General features: G+C 39.0%; 1 protein-coding gene and 1 non-coding gene across 5 annotated transcripts in view; one reads left to right on the top strand and one right to left on the bottom strand.

The window, feature by feature from the left end:
• Window positions 1-554: 554 nt before the first annotated feature.
• Window positions 555-626, bottom strand: trnaa-ugc (transfer RNA alanine (anticodon UGC)). The gene has a single exon. It is a non-coding gene; the product is annotated as a tRNA-Ala (tRNA).
• A 387-nt stretch (window positions 627-1,013) lies between these two features.
• Window positions 1,014-18,607, top strand: part of washc2c (WASH complex subunit 2C) — a 29,385-nt gene continuing 11,791 nt past the window's right edge. Inside the window, exons 1-21 of one of the 4 annotated variants that reach the window (XM_061950179.1) lie at window positions 1,014-1,175; window positions 6,658-6,801; window positions 6,940-7,104; window positions 7,194-7,262; window positions 9,488-9,658; window positions 9,729-9,822; window positions 9,899-9,954; window positions 10,042-10,098; window positions 10,172-10,264; window positions 12,099-12,183; window positions 12,329-12,388; window positions 12,481-12,608; window positions 12,684-12,777; window positions 13,738-13,791; window positions 13,857-14,039; window positions 14,118-14,266; window positions 16,499-16,612; window positions 16,750-16,839; window positions 16,912-17,010; window positions 17,093-17,194; window positions 17,312-17,481. In XM_061950179.1, coding sequence (XP_061806163.1) covers window positions 6,658-6,801; window positions 6,940-7,104; window positions 7,194-7,262; window positions 9,488-9,658; window positions 9,729-9,822; window positions 9,899-9,954; window positions 10,042-10,098; window positions 10,172-10,264; window positions 12,099-12,183; window positions 12,329-12,388; window positions 12,481-12,608; window positions 12,684-12,777; window positions 13,738-13,791; window positions 13,857-14,039; window positions 14,118-14,266; window positions 16,499-16,612; window positions 16,750-16,839; window positions 16,912-17,010; window positions 17,093-17,194; window positions 17,312-17,481 — 2,177 coding nt within the window. In that variant the 5' untranslated portion in view covers window positions 1,014-1,175. Of the gene's footprint in view, window positions 1,176-6,182; window positions 6,265-6,657; window positions 6,802-6,939; window positions 7,105-7,193; window positions 7,263-9,487; window positions 9,659-9,728; window positions 9,823-9,898; window positions 9,955-10,041; window positions 10,099-10,171; window positions 10,265-12,098; window positions 12,184-12,328; window positions 12,389-12,480; window positions 12,609-12,683; window positions 12,778-13,737; window positions 13,792-13,856; window positions 14,040-14,117; window positions 14,267-16,498; window positions 16,613-16,749; window positions 16,840-16,911; window positions 17,011-17,092; window positions 17,195-17,311; window positions 17,482-18,607 lie in introns of those variants that run through there. The other 3 variants (XM_061950342.1, XM_061950261.1, XM_061950417.1) reach the window with 3 other exon arrangements.

Consider the following 18,607-nt stretch of genomic DNA (forward strand, 5'->3'; position numbering starts at 1 on the left):
TATATATATATATATATATATATATATATATAAAATAAATACTTGAATTTCAGTGTTCATTTATTTACATATATACACACACATATGCACTAGATGGCAGTATTGTCCTGTTTAAGAGTGTCACAACATTGCTGTTTACGGCAGATGAACTGCTTTACGGTATACAAAAAAATGACTGCTGTTGTTGTGTGTTGTTGCCGCGCTGGGAGGACGTTAATGAAACTGCCTAACAATAAACCCACATAAGAAACCAAGAACTCGCCCTCCATCATTCTATAGTTATAACGTGATTGGGCAGGTATGCTTTTTTATATTGTGGAGGACCTGAGTCCGCCTGAATTTCGGGAGAAAATTTGTCCCAGGAGGTTTTCGGGAGAGGCGCTGAATTTCGGGAGTCTCCCGGAAAATCCGTGAGGGTTGGCAAGTATGAGTATCAAACAATTAAAATATCACTATAGGAGTGTTGATTACTTTTTTGTGAATTGCATTTTATCAGTTGTTCCATGTTCGATTATTTTGGTGGTCCACTTTGTGACGGTAGTTGTTTGCAAAAGTGGAGATGCCGGGGATTGAACCCGGGGCCTCATACATGCAAAGCATGCGCTCTACCACTGAGCTACATCCCCACATGGCGAGGAGAGGTGTGTTGGGTTTTTATACTAAAATACTAACCTTTCATACTGTCGGTAAGCGTAGTTTAGTAACTTTATGCAATTTGCCTGAAACGCTAACCGTTTGTTTTTTTTAACATTAATATCGTTTTGCGATAGGTATGTCGCTATTTCCGTGGTGTGAAATATTCGCACATGCGCACTGACGATTGCGCGGCAACACAACAGCTCTCTTTGATAAGAGAAACAAACAACAAACAAGTCCTAAACCGTGTCTGCGTTGCTACAATCTACATTCAGGACCTCGAAATCGAAAGTTCAAACCGACAAGTCACCGGAGCGTGGAAACATTGCGGACGAGATTTGTTCGTTCCACTCCGTCCCACTTTTACCAGTGGTTGCTAGGCAACCCAAGTCAGGTGACTGTCTGCAGACAGAACATGGCTGACCTGTCAGAAGACCAATGAGGGAAAGGCCAAATTTAGCATAATCGATCGTTTGTGTCGCCTCTTTTCTCCGCACGTTCGAAAGCCGGTGGACGTTCCATTGCCTGGCATTATTAAGGTAAGCGCGGTAAAAGCTAGTCTGTATTCATGTTCGCTCGTATGCTCCACTAACGTATACGTTGGCTAGCTAGCTAGCTGCTAGCTAAACAGCTCCCACTATGCTAGTTAAATAGTTCAACTTTAAAAAAGGCAACACAACGAATAAACATTTTTTTTGCAACGTGGCGTTAATGTAACAAGTTGTACGATTTACGGAGGTACGTTTGTTTATCTTTAAGTGTAGCAGTCATGTTGCTACAAGTTGAGAGAACATTCTAGATGTCGTAAAAATGCAAAGTAGCTACCAGTGAATGTATTGAACTTATTATGAAGTTACTATAAAATGTAACGTGTACTGTGGAAGTTGCTTTGTTTTTGCATAGAGGGATTTATTTCTTGCACTTTGACCAAAAGGGCAGCAGTTCACCCTGGTCGCACATTGAATCTATGTGGCACCCAGGTTGATATAAGTCAATGTTGTTTTATGTGCCCTTTATGCTAACCATTCAAAAACCCCAATTGTTTATTAGCCGACGCACAAACGCCAGGCTATTCTTCCTGGGGTCCTTTTTCCAAAAAGTTCAAAGTAAAATAATAATACTAGGGCTGGGCAACGATTAAAAAATGTAATCATAATTAATTGCACTATTTCTCCGATTAATCATGATTAACTGCAATGTATACGCAAAACCCAATAATGAATTCAAAAGTAGTGTGTAGTGCACCTTTTATTGGAATATTCTCCCATATGAACAAAAGTTCTCGCCCGGAAAAGGGTGGAGTGCCATCTCCGGGTTGGGGAGGAGATCTTGCCCCAAGTGGAGGAGTTCAAGTACCTCGGAGTCTTGTTCACGAGTGAGGGAAGAGTGGATCGTGAGATCGACAGGCGGATCGCTGCGGCGTCTTCAGTAATGCGGACGCTGTATCGATCCGTTGTGGTGAAGAAGGAGCTGAGCCGGAAGGCAAAGCTCTCAATTTACCGGTCGATCTACGTTCCCATCCTCACCTATGGTCATGAGCTTTGGGTTATGACCGAAAGGACAAGATCACGGGTACAAGAGGCCGAAATGAGTTTCCTCCGCCGGGTGGCGGGGCTCTCCCTTAGAGATAGGGTGAGAAGCTCTGCCATCCGGGGAGAGCTCAAAGTAAAGCCGCTGCTCCTCCACATCGAGAGGAGCCAGATGAAGTGGTTCGGGCATCTGGTCAGGATGCCACCCGAACGCCTCCCTGGGGAGGTGTTTAGGGCGCGTCCGACCGGTAGGAGGCCGCGGGGAAGACCCAGGACACGTTGGGAAGACTATGTCTCCCGGCTGGCCTGGGAACGCCTCGGGGTCCCACAGGAAGAGCTGGACGAAGTAGCTGGGGAGAGGGAAGTCTGGGCTTCCCTGCTTAGGCTGCTGCCCCCGCGACCCGACCTCGGATAAGCGGAAGAAGATGGATGGATGGATGGATGAACAAAAGTGCCAAAACATTTGTTGTGCAAACACAATTAAAATCAGTATTTGTTAAACAGTAGCAGTTAAATAGCATATTTTATGAAAATCAACTCAAAAAATGTCAATACAAACATTCAAGTTTATTGCCACTGCCTGGGTATTTAAGTTATCCTGTTGTTATGGAAAATAAATATAATCTACATACAAATCCCTGAGCCACAATAATAACATCCGAACAGTAATGTTGTGTCGTTCGAACGAACAAATCTTTTGAGTGAACGTACTGAACCGAATCACTTCATGAACTGATTCGTTCCTTTCTCAGTTCAGTTGAGCTCCGCCGCGACCATGCCGGTATGAGTGGAACTGGCGCATTCTGTGACTCACTGAACCCTCGACGTCGGCGAACGACGCAGCCAGCTACTCATCATGGGGGCGGGGGGAGGGACTGAGCGAACGATTCGTTCACCGCGGATTAACGACATGAATCACTCAGTGAACGACAGAATCAGGACTCGCGAACCTACTGACACAGAGAACTGACTGTGTCGCGGAGGAGGACGTCACATTGAGGCTCTCGTTCAGTCACTGTGCGCGTTGTTCATTTGGTGCTGAGGGCTTGTGTCGTTCGCGAACTGACACACACCAAGATCTGCCGCTGGGGGAACTGTTACTGACTGACTCATGATTCGCCGATCTGCACACAGAACTGCTGTTGCAGAAGTGATTCAGGTTCACGTACTGAACTGTGGCGCTGTGTCCGTCATTCACTGCCTGGTGTACTGAATGCACAGAGCTGTGTAGGGACTCACGTTCACCCTATTTGCTGCTTCTCCAGCGAATGTCTGCACTGTACTGTACTACGCCCCCCCCCCCCCCCCCCCCACCCCTCCACCCTCCTATTTTTTTTTTTGGGGGGGGGGGGGGATTCAGTGAACAAATTTTTTGAACGACTCAATTTAAGGAAATGATTCTAGTGATTCAGTACAGTCAAAAGAACTGCCGATCCCATCACTACCGAACAGACAATTTCTGAGGTAACAGCAGAAACATTTTCCTTTCCATAATGCCTCTCCTCTGTTTTCATTATAGACAGAGCATGTGAATGCAGCACCCACTTTTCATCAATATAATGCACTGTAACTCCGAGGTAATTATGCTTACCGATTGATGTCCAGTAGTCCCTACTAAGAGCAACTACAGCTGCACGTTGTAAAGTTGTCACTTTTACAGTCCTCTCCTTTTCATACAACTAGTGTATTCTTGGTGCGATGGTGCGTTTTGATGGCGGCTCATACGTGCTGTCACTTGTTGCGCTTCGCACAATGTTTCTCAGGCTGGCGTCTTCCACAACACTGATGGGCCTACAGTCTGTAACTATCCACTTTGCTATGGCATTTGTTAGCTTCTCTTGCTCTCGTTTATCTATACTTCTCCCGCACGCTGCATTTAACGTAGTCTGCCCAAGCCTGGCTCCACTTTCTGCTTTGTTGAATGGTTTGCTCGCATCAACAATGTGCTTGGCTTTAAGGTGATATTTTAGACTGGAAGTACTCCTGTGATAAGAAAATTCAGCTTGGCAGTTGCTACAAACCACTTTGCTTCTGTCAAATCCGCCGCCTGAAAGTACTTTATAATGAAAATGACCCTGTAAAAGTTCTGTTGAGTTACCCTTCTTCTCCATGCTTGTTTTGTTTTCTTCCGCGTTCTCCTTCCTTTTCCGAAGGAGCCAGCAATAGGCGTTAACAAAATAAAAGCATGTAAACAACATACACAAATGCGCGATAAAAAAATTGTCGGCGTTAATAGATTGATGGGTTAACTCGAAATTAACGCATTAACTTGCCCACCCCTAAATAATACACCATAACCACAACAGCAGGGGGAACTCCACAAACCATGTGAAACCCATTTTACTCGGAATAGTCCTAATATTCCATAATGAAATGCCTCTGTACACACCAGTGTTTTCATTGAATTAATATTGGTCGTGGTAATGCAAGTAGACCTTGAGTTGGAGCTCTGGTACTGTAGTGGTGAACATCAGCATTATAACCATCCATCCATCTATCCATTTTCTACCGCTTATTCCCTTTGGGGTCGCGGGGGGCGCTGGAGCCTATCTCAGCTACAATCGGGCGGAAGGCGGGGTACACCCTGGACAAGTCGCCACCTCATCGCAGGGCCAACACAGATAGACAGACACTATTCACACTCACATTCACACACTAGGGCCCATTTAGTGTTGCCAATCAACCTATCCCCAGGTGCATGTCTTTGGAGGTGGGAGGAAGCCGGAGTACCTGGAGGGAACCCACGCAGTCACGGGGAGAGCATGCAAACTCCACACAGAAAGATCCCAATCTGCTTAAAAAGAGCTGTAGGGTACTTGTTATGAATAACGTTTCGAATAAATAACAATAAACCGCTGTATAATCTATGAATAACCTTCAGCCATCCGAGACAAGAATGTATATGTTCACACTCGATCTATAAGAACAATCAAGAGTAAGTCTAGCTGCCCTATTTTGAGCTGTTTGGAATTTTCTAAGCTCAACCTTGCGTGCAGAAGCCCAAATAACTGAACAATAATCCAGATGACACAACACCAATGGTTGATGGTTAGTGTCAAACTGGTGTTAGGATGCTTTCAGTACAGTAGCTTGTTGTGTACTTGCTGTCAACACGCCACAGTCTACATTATAAGAAAATATGGTATTAACTTCATAAGTAGCAATATTTATGTCGCTGTTGAACGTGTTTAATTTGGCCGTGTAGCCCTCCTTTAACAGTCAACAAACTAATTGAGACCGAATCAACAGCGCTTCTGCTGGTCGTTGCCTAGTAGTGCACTCAATTTTGTCTCAAGAAATGCAATACAGTCATCCCTCGCCACATCAATTCAAAAATGCAGTGTCACCACATCGCAGGTTTTGAAATTGTAAAGCATATTCTAAAATATTTTGGTCATAAATATGGTTAAATAAATGAAGAATATCAACACTACAGTAGTATTGGCTACTAGAGGAGACTAAACCAATCAGAGTGCACTGTTCAGTATCATAGCTCATTCCCAGGCAGCGTTACTAAATTGGATTAAAAAAGTGTAAAAGTGACTAAATGGTGTTACATCATGTTTAGCCCAAAAATAGTTGATTCATAATGGATTCCTACTTTACCGTGGTCATGTCCGGAACCAATTAACAGAGATAAACAAAAGACGACTGTGCATAATATTTTACGAATGCATAAATGTTTGTCTAATAATACATCGCAACCAGGAAATCATATTTTTTAAGGTAATCTGTATTACATGTATATGGACTTGAAAATAAGACAACCCCTGTTTTTCGAAATTTATTTTGGATATAATCTTTAAAGACAAAATCAACAGTAATAAAACACTCATTTTAAATTTTTGTCATATATTTTATGACCGTGAAATAACTGGTGGATGGAATATTTCTTAGCTGCGCAACAGTTGTTTGATGACTTTACTTACATCATTATCTTTAAGTTTAGCATCATACAGTCGTCCTTTGTTGTATGCCTAGCCTTTGAGTCACTTTTTTATAGGCAGGTGTGAGTGACAAGAAGAAAGGCACGGGCTAGCTTGGTGAGAAGTCACATGGCACCACCTGTTGGTTTGGGTTATAGAAACCGGAATTCAAGGTCACTTGACTTTTCTGCTAGGATAACAATTATGTCTTATTTTTGTGTCTATACAGTAATCTGCATGCCTTTTGAAAATTAAGATAAAAATTAATGATACATATTTAGAATGAACAAAAAATATATATATATATATTATTAAAATAGTGATATCATTATATTCATTTAAAATATTTTTAAAGATGTGATTTAAATTATCTCATGTATTTTTTTGGAACTTTTGAAAATTGTTGCTGTTAAAACCCCAGACATGGCAACGATATAATAAAAAAAACTGTTTACAAGAAGCAAAAATAGGGCATATTTTTATGTGCTGTATGTGCATTTATTGATAGATCAAACAGCATATTGGTCTGTTTGGTCTCTCTCTTAATGACCGTGTTGTTTCTTCAGATGAACGGGATGCCAGATGGGATGGCAAATGGTCCGGACGGGAATGAACACAGTAAGAAAGATGCTCAGATTTGGGAGAGACCGTGGACTCTTGAAGAAATGAGGCAGAGCAGCGTCAACTGGTCGTTAGCTGCCGATTCAGGGGTAAGAAAGCAGAGCCAACAGTTACTGGAGTCATGAGAGTAACACTTAAACCCTGCATTGCAAGGATCTTGACATTATTTCTGCTTTGGTTCGTCAACATAACCGTGTTTGTTTACCCCCATCTCCCTCCCATGGCAGCTCTTCTTGTTCCTCCAAGACTTTTCTCAAAGAATGTTGTCCAAAACACATGAGATTGAAAAGCAGCTGGACAGTTTGATCCGAGACACCAAGGCCACAGACAGCAGTTTGCACTCTGTCTTCAATGACTTCCTCATGCTCTCCAACACACAGTTCATCGAAAACGTAACATATCGCTTTCCTATTTGATTTGAATGACTTTCCTTGTACTTACAACACATAAGCGTTGCATCAACTTTTGTTTCCTGTTGCAGAGAGTGTACGATGACGAGGTAGAGGAGCCCGTTTTGAAGGCTGAAGCTGTGGAGAAGCAGCCTGATCAGGTAGAATCAGGGGTTTCATTTTATCCCAAAATAGTTGTTGTATTTAGTATCAATCAAACTTGATTATTTATAAATTTTCTTGCACAGGCAAATTGCAGGACAAAGTGTTTTACACCAAAAAAACCAACCCACACAGCACTATTTACATTAACTGGACATGGCATGGCACTCAGAATTGCGCAAAAACGCCACTTTTGAGGCGTCCACACTGGAGTGTACTTAAAAATTAACGTCATCTAAAAAAATATGAAATACAGTTTAAAATATAGGTATAAAATAAAATAATGAATACTAGTACTAATAATAGCAAAACACAAAATAAAAAGTAACATTAAAAATTAAGAAATTGAGAGTTTAAAATGACCAATAAAAAGCCTGATTTAAAAAGGTGTGCCTTTTTTAACATTTTTTTAAATATATATATCAACGGTCTCTGCAGACTTAAGGCTCTCCGATAGATTGTTCCACAGGTGGGGGCCATAGCGGCTAAATGCCGCCTCAATGTTGGTCTTTCTTCTGGCATTTGGTACAGATAAAAGTTTAGTTTACGTCTATTCGCTGTTTTTTGTTTTCCAAGAGTGTGGCATTTATTTACACAATTGGATTACCCATCTGGCAAATAATTGGGGTGTAGTGTTTATGAGTATGGAAGCCATTATTTGAGGAAGTACAACATGAAGAAATATATTATTATTTTTACAAATAAATTATTTAAAACGTTTAAAAATATATACTTACCACTTATTTTCAAACTTGTTGAATTTTTAGGTGTATGTGGACTTGTTTCTTAACATGATTCAGATAAAATGTTATTTAAAAAAAAAACTATATATATATTTTTAACATCACTTATCTCAACTTTTCAAAATAGAAAAACATTAATAAAAATACATTTTTGGAGGCAGAGTTTTTGACAATTGAATAACAAAGTGAGTTCAATCATTTTAAAAAGTTATATTTTAAATAAAAGTGTATGAACCCTGTCTCTTTATATAGTCAGTGTTAATATGGATGGTAATGTTTTATTTGTAGTAGTAGTAGTTTATATTGGACATGTTAAAACCAAAGCAAATGAAAAAAGGGAATAATCTTGATAACTTTACAGTAAGGTACAGAAATAGAAACAAATATTGAACAATGAAAATAATACATAATGGGTTTTTTTTCATATCCAAAAAGGAGTGAAACTTATTTACTCCCACCCCCTACTTTATAAACCAAATCACTGGCTTTTTTTATTATTATTATTATTATACACAATGATACATTTACCGGTCCTAATACAATATATCATCAATAATCTTTTACTCACTTTACTCACTTTTCTTTTGCACAAATATACCGTACATAAGTACAATATACACATACTGTATATAGTCACGTTAATACAAGTAGTAATTGATGGTAACACCAACCAATAACAAGTAAATAACTACCCAAATAATTACAATAATAATAATGTAAACACTTTGTGATTGTTAGAAACCCTCATTCTTGTACATATTAAAAATCATGTCTTAGTATTGTTTTTTTGAACTAAATTAAGGGTAGACATTCTTTTAACTCTACATTCAAACTGTTCCATAGTAGAAGCCCACATGTTTGAAACACAAAAGCTTCTTCGTGTTGTGCGTACATTCAAAATTTTTAGATTGAAATTACCTCCTAAATTTAAACCCCCTTCCCTTTCAGTGAAAAACTTTTGCACAATACCAAGCAGTGAATTGTTTTTTGCTTTATATTTAATTTGTACTGTTTGTATTTCCACAAGATCCTTACACTTCAAGTTTTGAATGTAATAAATAATTAATTGTGTGATCCCTATATCCTGCCTTATGAATGACCATTATTGCTTTCTTTTGCAGGATAATGAGTGGATTTAGTGTCCTTATGTAATTATTGCCCCAAACTTCTGCACAGTAGGTTAGATATCAGAATCGGAATCAGATTCAGAATATGGAAGAACTATTGGAACAGTATAAAATGCGGAGTGATTTGTGATCTAGAACGTGTTTGGCTTTATTCAATTCTGCGATGCTTCGTGACACTTTGGTTTGTATATGATTTAATTTGTGATTACCAGTTAATTTGATCATCAATTGTAACTCCCAGAACCTTTATTTCATTAACTATTTTGATATCCACCCCCTCCAACTGTATCTGTAATTGTGCACCATCACTTTTGTTTTATTAAAGTTTAATGACAAACTTCTTTCCTGTCAAAGAAAACACGCGAGCAGAAAGAATCCGAGCTGATCCCCAAGATGCAGGAAGCGGTGAATTACGGGTTAAAGGTGCTGGAGTCGGCCTTTGAGCACCTGGACATCAAAGCGGGAAACTCCGACTCCGAGGACGAGGAGGCTAACGACAGAGGCGAGGCAATACTGGAGGCCAAGGTAATGAAGATTTATACTTTTTTTGCACTTCAGTAATCTGCATATAATATGTGTTTTTTTGTTTTATAAGGATCTTTACGTGGATAGACCTCTTCCTTTACTGATTGGCTCCCAGGCTTTCATGGAGCAGGACGACGTTGGCCTTGGTGACCTGTCTAGTGATGGTGATGAACAAGCAGCCTCCATGTTAAGACGTTAGTGTTTGTCTGGTCCAGTGTTGGTAATGATTTGTTTTCACAGATATGTCAGTGGACAGCCAGAGAGACAGTGTCATTGAAAGTGATGATGGCAAAGATGTAAGTAAAAGCTTCTAACCTTATTTTTCATAATAATATCAATGTTTTTACTCTTTTAACATGGCTAAAAACATACAATGTAAACAGAATTCAGATGATGACTACATGCAGGAGGCGGATGATGGCCGCATTAGTATCAATAAGGTAAATACATGAAAGGGAATCAATTTGGTGACAAATGGATGGATTTTCGCATTAAAAACTCCTATACTTGCAGAAGTCATCTATGTTGAGTTATGAGGAGGACGAAGACGACGATGACGACTCAGATATATTCGGAGAGTCAGACAAGGATGATGATGACGCAAAGGTAGAGCTTTGTGTATGTACCGTATTTTCCGGACCATAAAGCGCACCGGATTATAAAGCGGACTGCCGATGAGCGGGTCTTGACAGGTCTGTTTTCATACAAAAGGCACACCGGATTATAGGGTGCATTAAAGGAGTCATATTATTATTATTTTTTCTAACTGTAAAACACTTCCTTGTGGTCTACATAACATGTAATAGTGGTTCTTTGGTCAAAATGTTGCATAGATGATGTTTTACAGATCATCTTCAAGCTGCTTTCTGACAGTCGCTTCAGGATGCGCCGTTTTGTGGGCGGTCTTATTTACGTGGCTCACCTTCGGCATTGTCTTTTCTCCGTCATCGTATCGTGCTAGGGCGGGAGTGGAAGAAGTGTCAAAAGATGGAGCTAACTGTTTTAATAACATTCAGACTTTACTTGGGGCGGTATAGCTCGGTTGGTAGAGTGGCCGTGCCAGCAACTTGAGGGTTCCAGGTTCGATCCCCGCTTCTGCCAACCTAGTCACTGCTGTTGTGTCCTTGGGCAAGACACTTTACCCACCTGGTCCCAGTGCCACCCAGACTGGTTTAAAAATGTAACTTAGATATTGGGTTGCACAATGTAAAGCGCTTTGAGTCACTAGAGAAAAGCGCCATATAAATATAATTCACTTCACTTCACTTCACACTTAAATCAATAACGGAGCAGCATCTCCTCATCTGTGTCCCGTGAAAAACCGTCCGACCGGAACTCTTTAATAAATAAAGTTCCTTGGGTGAATAATGTAAATTCCCTACACCAGTATGTTTTAGCGCTTTCATGGCGAGTTTACTGACAGATATAAGTAAGAACTTTACACTACTTTATATTAGAAATGGCAACAGCGAAGGATGAATTTCCCATAACAAGAAGATAAAGAAAAAGAAGAAGCTTATCGACTACGGCGTCGCCACGGACTACAAAGGCGGACACGCGCAAATTTTCAGGACTTATGCAGATGCCAAATACAGATCAGCAGGTACCACAAAGTAGGAAAAGTTGCTTTTGCATAATATTGCGAAACCAAACACCAGATAATATGTCTTACCTTATATACACAACAGAATAATACTCGTATGTTGAAGCACAGTACAATCCATCATGGACTGGACTCTCACAATATTATGTCAGACCCACTCGACATCCATTGCATTCGGTCTCCCCTAGAGGGGGGGGTTACCCACATATGCGGTCCTCTCCAAGGTTTCTCATAGTCATTCACATCGACGTCCCACTGGGGTGAGTTTTTCCTTGCCCTTATGTGGGCTTTGTACCGAGGATGTCGTTGTGGCTTGTGCAGCCCTTTGAGACACTTGTGATTTAGGGCTATATAAATAAACATTGATTGATTGATTGATTGATCAAGCGGTGCGGCTTCATAGCTTACCAAAGTCGTACTAAAATATTTTGATTAGAGTTTTGAGCGCCGTTTCTATATTTTGAATGGAACATATAAAATGTTGGTGTTGTTTACTTTAGTCATATTGCAGTCTCTTATATGTGACTACCATCTACTGGTCACACTTATCATTTCACCATATACCAAATGAAATAGCTTTGAGGTCCGTAAGCACAACCAAAATTATTCCATACATTAGGCGCACTGTCGAGTTTTGAGAAAATGAAAGGATTTAAAGTGTGCCTTTATAGTCCGAAAAATATGGTAGTCTATTTCCACATGTCTAAACTTTTACACACAGAAAACTAATCAATGCCTGGGTTACTCCTCATTGGCCTCCTTATATCATTCAGTGCTGTTGCTTGGAAACGGAGCCATGTTGCATGATGTGTCTGTTTTTCCTCATGTGGCATTCAGAGCACCGGCCCGTCATCCTTTGCCGACGAGCTGGCCGCCAGGATTAAAGGGGAACTGGTTAGCAAACCAACAGGAGATCGAGCCTGTAAGTTGCCACTGTGTCAGCCTTTATTTGAGTCCTGTTCGCATTCATCTTCATTTGAACGCGAGACATTTACAAAATGTAGCTTCACATGAACACCAATTCACACGCAAGCTTTTTTTTTGTTGTTATTCTTATCAAACAAAAGCATTATCATCAAAGAAGAAAGGTAAAGGCACAAAAGAGTCAAAGCCTGCAAACTCACATGGTACGCATGACTTTTCATTTATTCATCATCATTATCATCATTATTTAGTAGTTTATTATTTTATCTAATTTTCCTCTTTATGCACACTGCAGCAGCAGCTGAAGAAGACAGCGACGACATGTTTAAACCTCCGAAGATGGACGACGACGACTTCTCCCCGTTTGGAGGGAAAGGTGGTCTCTTCAGTGGGGGGAGAGGCCTCTTTGATGATGACGATGAGGTATAGTAATGGGTTTTTTTATGTTTATGACTCTTGCCAAATGTATTTGGTGCTTTATTCTCGATTGCCATGCAGGGTGATTTGTTCTCTGACGCACCAAAACCCAAACCTGTGTCCAAAGAAGACACGTCTGTGAATAAAAGCACCAGAAGCACCACTCCCGCTGCAGGTAAAGCTTTTGTTTTGGGTTTTTGTGTGCTTTGTTTGTTGTTTTCATTTTGTTTCATTTTTATTTTATTGTATTTTTAATCAAATTAAAACGTAATTTAAATGTAATTTTATCTTAATTAAAATTTAAACATAATTTAAATTTGATTTATTTAAATTTGATTTACGGTAAATGTGATTTATTTTAATATAATTGTAATCAGAATTGTATATAATTTAGTTTATATAGTAATTATGAAGGACATCTTTAGTTGAACAGTTTGATGATATAAAATTAAATATACAGTACAATATAATGTTTTCCCATAAGGGACAAGCGGTAGAAAATGGATGGATAAAAATGAAATAATACATATCAAATTGTGTAACATCTTCTATATATTGTTGTGAGAGCCAATTTTATTTTGATATTATATTATACCAATAGGTTGTGACAATATACCAATGCCATTAATACATTGTATTTGCACCAGTGTGTCATTTGTTACTGAATCAATATTTGAAACCCATTGTGTCAAAAATGATAATTGGAGTTTGTGACACAAAGTTCAGAGAAGATGTCTTTATAAAGGAGACATTTACTAGAGGTGAGGTGTTTATTTGTGTAATTGAATGTACCTGGCGTACACTTCCTGCGGAAGAATGGTATGTGTATTGTGGGTATAGGTCTAATCTAGATCCAGTACAATGGCTTTACCAAACATAACTTGAATAGATAATCAGTATGTACCCCACCAGTCACCTTTTGTCAAGCATTTATTCAAATAGATAACATTGCAACATGTTTTCTACACATTGTAAATTATTAACCATAGCTGGACGCTATCTTGGGATGTGAAATATTTATCAGTTTTAGGCAAGTAAGCCCTTTTTTTTTTTACGTAACTCCTGCATTAAATCACATTAAAATGTATTTTCCCCTTTATTAATTTGCCTATTTTCCCTTTGCGATCCACTAAAGAATCTGACAAACCTGGCAAGAAAATCCCACCCGGTGCTGTCTCAATATTTCCAGGTAGTTACATGCTAGCATACTGTTCTCAAGGGCCATGGAGTCAAATGCTTCTTTTCTAAAAACAGATAGCAGCCTTTTTAATAAAGTGGATGACTTGAGGGAGAATAGAGAAAATGGAGCTCCAACAATTAAGACCCACGTTACCTCCAAACCGAGCCCCATCGCATCTGGGAGTTTAGGGGGGCTGTTTGATGAAGACGATGACGACGACTTCTTTGGCGGTAGAAGCCTGAAAAGTTCTTCAGCTGGTAAGTGTGGTCATTTTCAATCATTACTTTCTTGAGGCGAGATCTTTACTTCAAAGTTTTTCATGTCATCTTCTTCAGCTGCACAGGAAAAACCCAAACCCCCAAAAGCCGTTGACCTTTTTGATGAAGACGACGAGGATGGTGACATATTTAGTGAGAAGTACAGCGTCTCAACTCCAGCTCAAAACAAGAAGGTGGAAGAGACTGTCAAGCCGCCTGAAAAGAAGGTAAACATTAACATTAAAGTAAGATGTGTTGTTCTTTAGGAATTTCCTTTGCAATTTTATTGTGAAGTGAGTTAAAAGATAAGTTGATAACAATTTGGAGTGCCTGAGAAAATGCAACGGAAAATGTAGCACTGATCTACGAAGATCCATATACCATGTGTATGCAAATGATATAATTGCATGTACTATTATTGGGTATGTTGTGGGTGAGCTACAGTACTAAGACAGTGTGTACAACTGATAACAAGTACAAAAGTTCTGCACACCGCCATATTTAAGTGCCCAAGAAAAAACTTAAATTCCTCCACATTCATGACATCATATGCTCCAACAGTCTAACGTGCTGTTTTGTTATGGTACTTCTGGAATGATCCAGTAGTAAATGCAAGAATGCATGAAAAAACTTGCAGTTTTTGCATATAGTATAATATACATTTACATATATATTTATAACATTTCTCCAAAATGAAAAACGCCCCAAAAAAACACCAGTAGTCACCAAAATGAATCATTTGGATTTGTTTGAATCAGTCCCTTTAAGGGGAACTGCACTTTTTTTTGGACTTTTGCGTATCTTTCACAATTATTATGAAAGACATGACGACGGATGTATTTTTTTTTCAATGCATTCTAAGTCGTAAATAAAAGTCAGGTAACAATTAAGCCAATGCCGCCCATAAAACCCAATAAATAACCATCCAAAAACATGCCAACAATACACCATTTACATTTCGCGACTTGAATATTAACCAAGTATTAGTGATATTGTTATTATAAGCGCTAACGCAAAAAAACTATTTATAGCGGCGCCGTGATCACTAGCTTGTATGGCTATGTTGACATCAATCGACTGGTGAGCTGCTTCCTCGCGTTTGTGGTCAGGAAATCTTTATTCTAGATCATAAATAATGCCTCTCACCTTGATAGTAGAAGGATGAGGACATACCCGACAAGTTGGTACACTTTGACAGCTAATTTAGACACAAAAAGGCGCTTAGTTCCACCCCCCTTTTCTTTGCGAGGTATATGAGTCATTCTTCATCTTAATGGGAATATAACACGATTCTATCTGTCGGCATCCTAATGACAGCAGAGATTGTACAGTAAGTGATGTTTTATGTTTGTTGGCTCTCATGAAGTCTGGAGTGAGTTGAAATCAGTGATGTAGTTAAAGAAAAAAGCAAACGTGATGCGTTTTTTAATAAATGCGCTGCCGTACACTTAAAATGTTCAAAATACGCAAATATTACATGTTGTTATAAATGTGCCTGTTACTACATTACATATGTACTTAAGGCATGTATATGAAACCTTAATGTAGGGGTTTGGATTTTTTTTTAAGGCTTTATAGGCAGAATAGTGCTACTCCCATAAGCTCCATTGTGAGCAGACTTTCGATCACATTCATTTACTAGTTAGAATGCATTAAAAAAAAAAAAGAAAAACATGTGATCTTGTCTTACATAAGTATTGTGAATGATGATTGTGCAATTCCCCTTTAAGTCATAAGTCAAATATAACATTTTTAAATGTTTGCTAAATAGATGCAATATTTAAGATATTTTTTTATTGAGGACAGTCCAAATATTTTGACACACACACGTAGGACGGAGGATTCTCTTGCCATCGTTTGTCTTTGAAGCGCGACCGTCTCCTTTCTGACAGCCATTTGTGCGTAACTGTTCCAGTTTATGCCAACATTTCAAATCTGCTAAATATAGATGCAAAACAGTGGCCGCAGAACAGTTTAAGCCTTGATAAATCACATTGCAACCGCTAAATGATTATATTTGCATCTCCCCCTCTCTGTATTTTGTGCGTTCTAATAATCAACATATATTCTGCATATATACGAAGACAGACACGCTAAATGGATTGCAGTCTCTATTTTGCTTATTTGAGGCACAATCCTCTGTGCACGAGCTCACTAGATCAGCTTTGCATGTGCTACCAAGTATTCATGCGTGTTAATACACGCAAACCTTTAGTAGATCAGGTTCATGGTTGTGTATGGGTTAGTATATTGCGCAACACAGCAGCAACAAAACCAATGTTGTAATAGTGGCAAAGGGCAAACTGCTTGGTCAGCATTTATACCACTAATGAGTTTATTGTAAACAACAGTATCACAAATGTAACACATTCGTTTTACACAAATTGCTAAGCAGTGCAACCAATGTTATAATTTTAATTAATTGGAGAATTTACAGTATTATTGATTGTTGTGTTTAGATGCCTGCAGGGGCCATCTCTATGTTTGGTCCTGGGACTAAAAGCTTACTCAGTGAGGGCCTGAAGAGGCGTCAGCCATCCATCCCCAGTGAGGAGTCTGAAAAATCGGAAAAGGTTTGGATAGATGTCTGTCTCACAACATTTGTCATCGTGATGTTATTTTAGTGAGGACTCGTTACCAAAACGTTTTCTGCCCCAGATTAATAGCCGCTGTCTTAATGTAGTTAACTGCCTTTTGCACTTGTTTCTAGAATGGGCTGGTTCCAGATGTTGTAACAACTGTTGGCCAGACCCAGAAATCCCTGACAAGTAGCCTCTTTTCTGATGACGAAGACACACAAGTAAAGCTCACAACTCACAAATCATGTTTATGTACTTTATTGTATTTATTGGACGTATTTTCACCCATCCAGGTATTTCCAACTATCCCCAAGAGTCAGTCCAATCCTGAAACGACAAGCCAGCGCATACTTAGCAAGCATCATGTGTCATTATTTGATGATGATGAAGAGGTGGAGACAGCAGCTTGTTGCATTCATGCCTAAAAGGGACTGTTTTTTTCTGGTTTTACTTATCGTCTTTATCTTTCTGCAGGATCTCTTTGCATCGGCGTCGAAATCAAAGTCCAGCGCAGCTAAAATCGCCACACCACAGCCCAGTAAAGCTATCTCCAGCTCTCTCTTTAGTGATGATGAGGTATATGAGCAGAAACAGCCTTCATAACAAAAAAGTTAAAGTTTGGACTCATTTCCCTGTAATATTGAATTTCCAAACTTGAGTGATTTTACTAATTGAATTCATGCGTCACATCAGGACCAGTGGATAAGCCCGAAAGTCAGTGTCGCCAAGCAAGAGAATAAGACGGGAGGAATGAAACCAAGTGCCAGCGCCCCCTCCAGCCTCCCCAGTGTCACAACGTTGCAGAAAAGCAGCCTGTTTGATGAGGATGACGACGACCTGTTTGCTCCAGCAAAAGAATCAAGGTACTTTGATCAACACCAATCACAAACAGTTGTGAGTAAGTGTTAGAGCAGTGCTGAAAAGAAAAAAATGTACTACAGTCATCCCTCGCCACAAATATGGCTGCTGACGTATGCGGTATCATATTGCGTATTTACTGGTTGTATTATTTTGTTAACCATTATTAATCTACTTGAAAATGTATTGTTTATAGCTGGTTACTTTCTGTTGCAACATGGTTCTTTCTACACTTGTGTTAAAATGTAATTAACACTTTTTCTTACATTGTTTGGACAGTTAACATTAGTTGTGGACGATACTACAAATTTGGGTTTCCATCCAATACCCAGTAGTTACAGGAGTAGGGTTGGTTATACCAATGCTGATACTTGTATTTCTTAAGATCATTGATTGATTCAATACTTGATTACAATTATAATCAAACAAAAACAGAGGGTGGAGTAACAATTTCAATTAATATTTTTATTGTTTCGTACAATTGGCTCTGATTTAAATCCTTTGGTTTTCGCCCTTAAAGCCATCCTGTGTCCAGGAACTTATTTCACGAGTTTGGAAACAATAAAAAAAAACAAAAACAAACATAAAATATGTTACAATTATAAAAAAAATATCGATCTAACCACTGTAGTATCGACCATATACTGATTACATACTTGGTATCTTTACTAGAGATTGTTTGTTTGATAATAGAAAAAAATATCCGTCTAAGCCAGGGGTCGGCAATCCAAAATGTTGAAAGAGCCACTATTTAAAAAAATAATAATAATAAAAAATTAAATACTAGTATCATGTGAGTAGATATTGTATCTGCTGATGTAGTTTTGTTGCAGTTGTAAAAGAAAAACAACCAAAAAACGATACCAATAAAAAGAGGCCGATACCAATATACAGTACATCAAAATGCCAAATATCGGCGCCGATATTCGGTCAATCTCTATAATCGTTACTGTCATTATATGTATCGATCCAACCATCTTTCTTTACTTCAACAGCGCTAGCTTGCATATTTACCTATTCCTCATCCTCTCGTGATGATACTTGCATTAAACGTAGTTTATTTGCCGCCATAGAGGTGAGGATTGTGACTTAGAAATGGTTTTGCACTCTGGAGGGCAAAATATAATAATA

This window comes from Nerophis lumbriciformis, linkage group LG02 (genome assembly GCF_033978685.3).
Source record: "Nerophis lumbriciformis linkage group LG02, RoL_Nlum_v2.1, whole genome shotgun sequence".
In the NCBI taxonomy this organism is placed as follows: Eukaryota; Metazoa; Chordata; class Actinopteri; order Syngnathiformes; family Syngnathidae; genus Nerophis; species Nerophis lumbriciformis.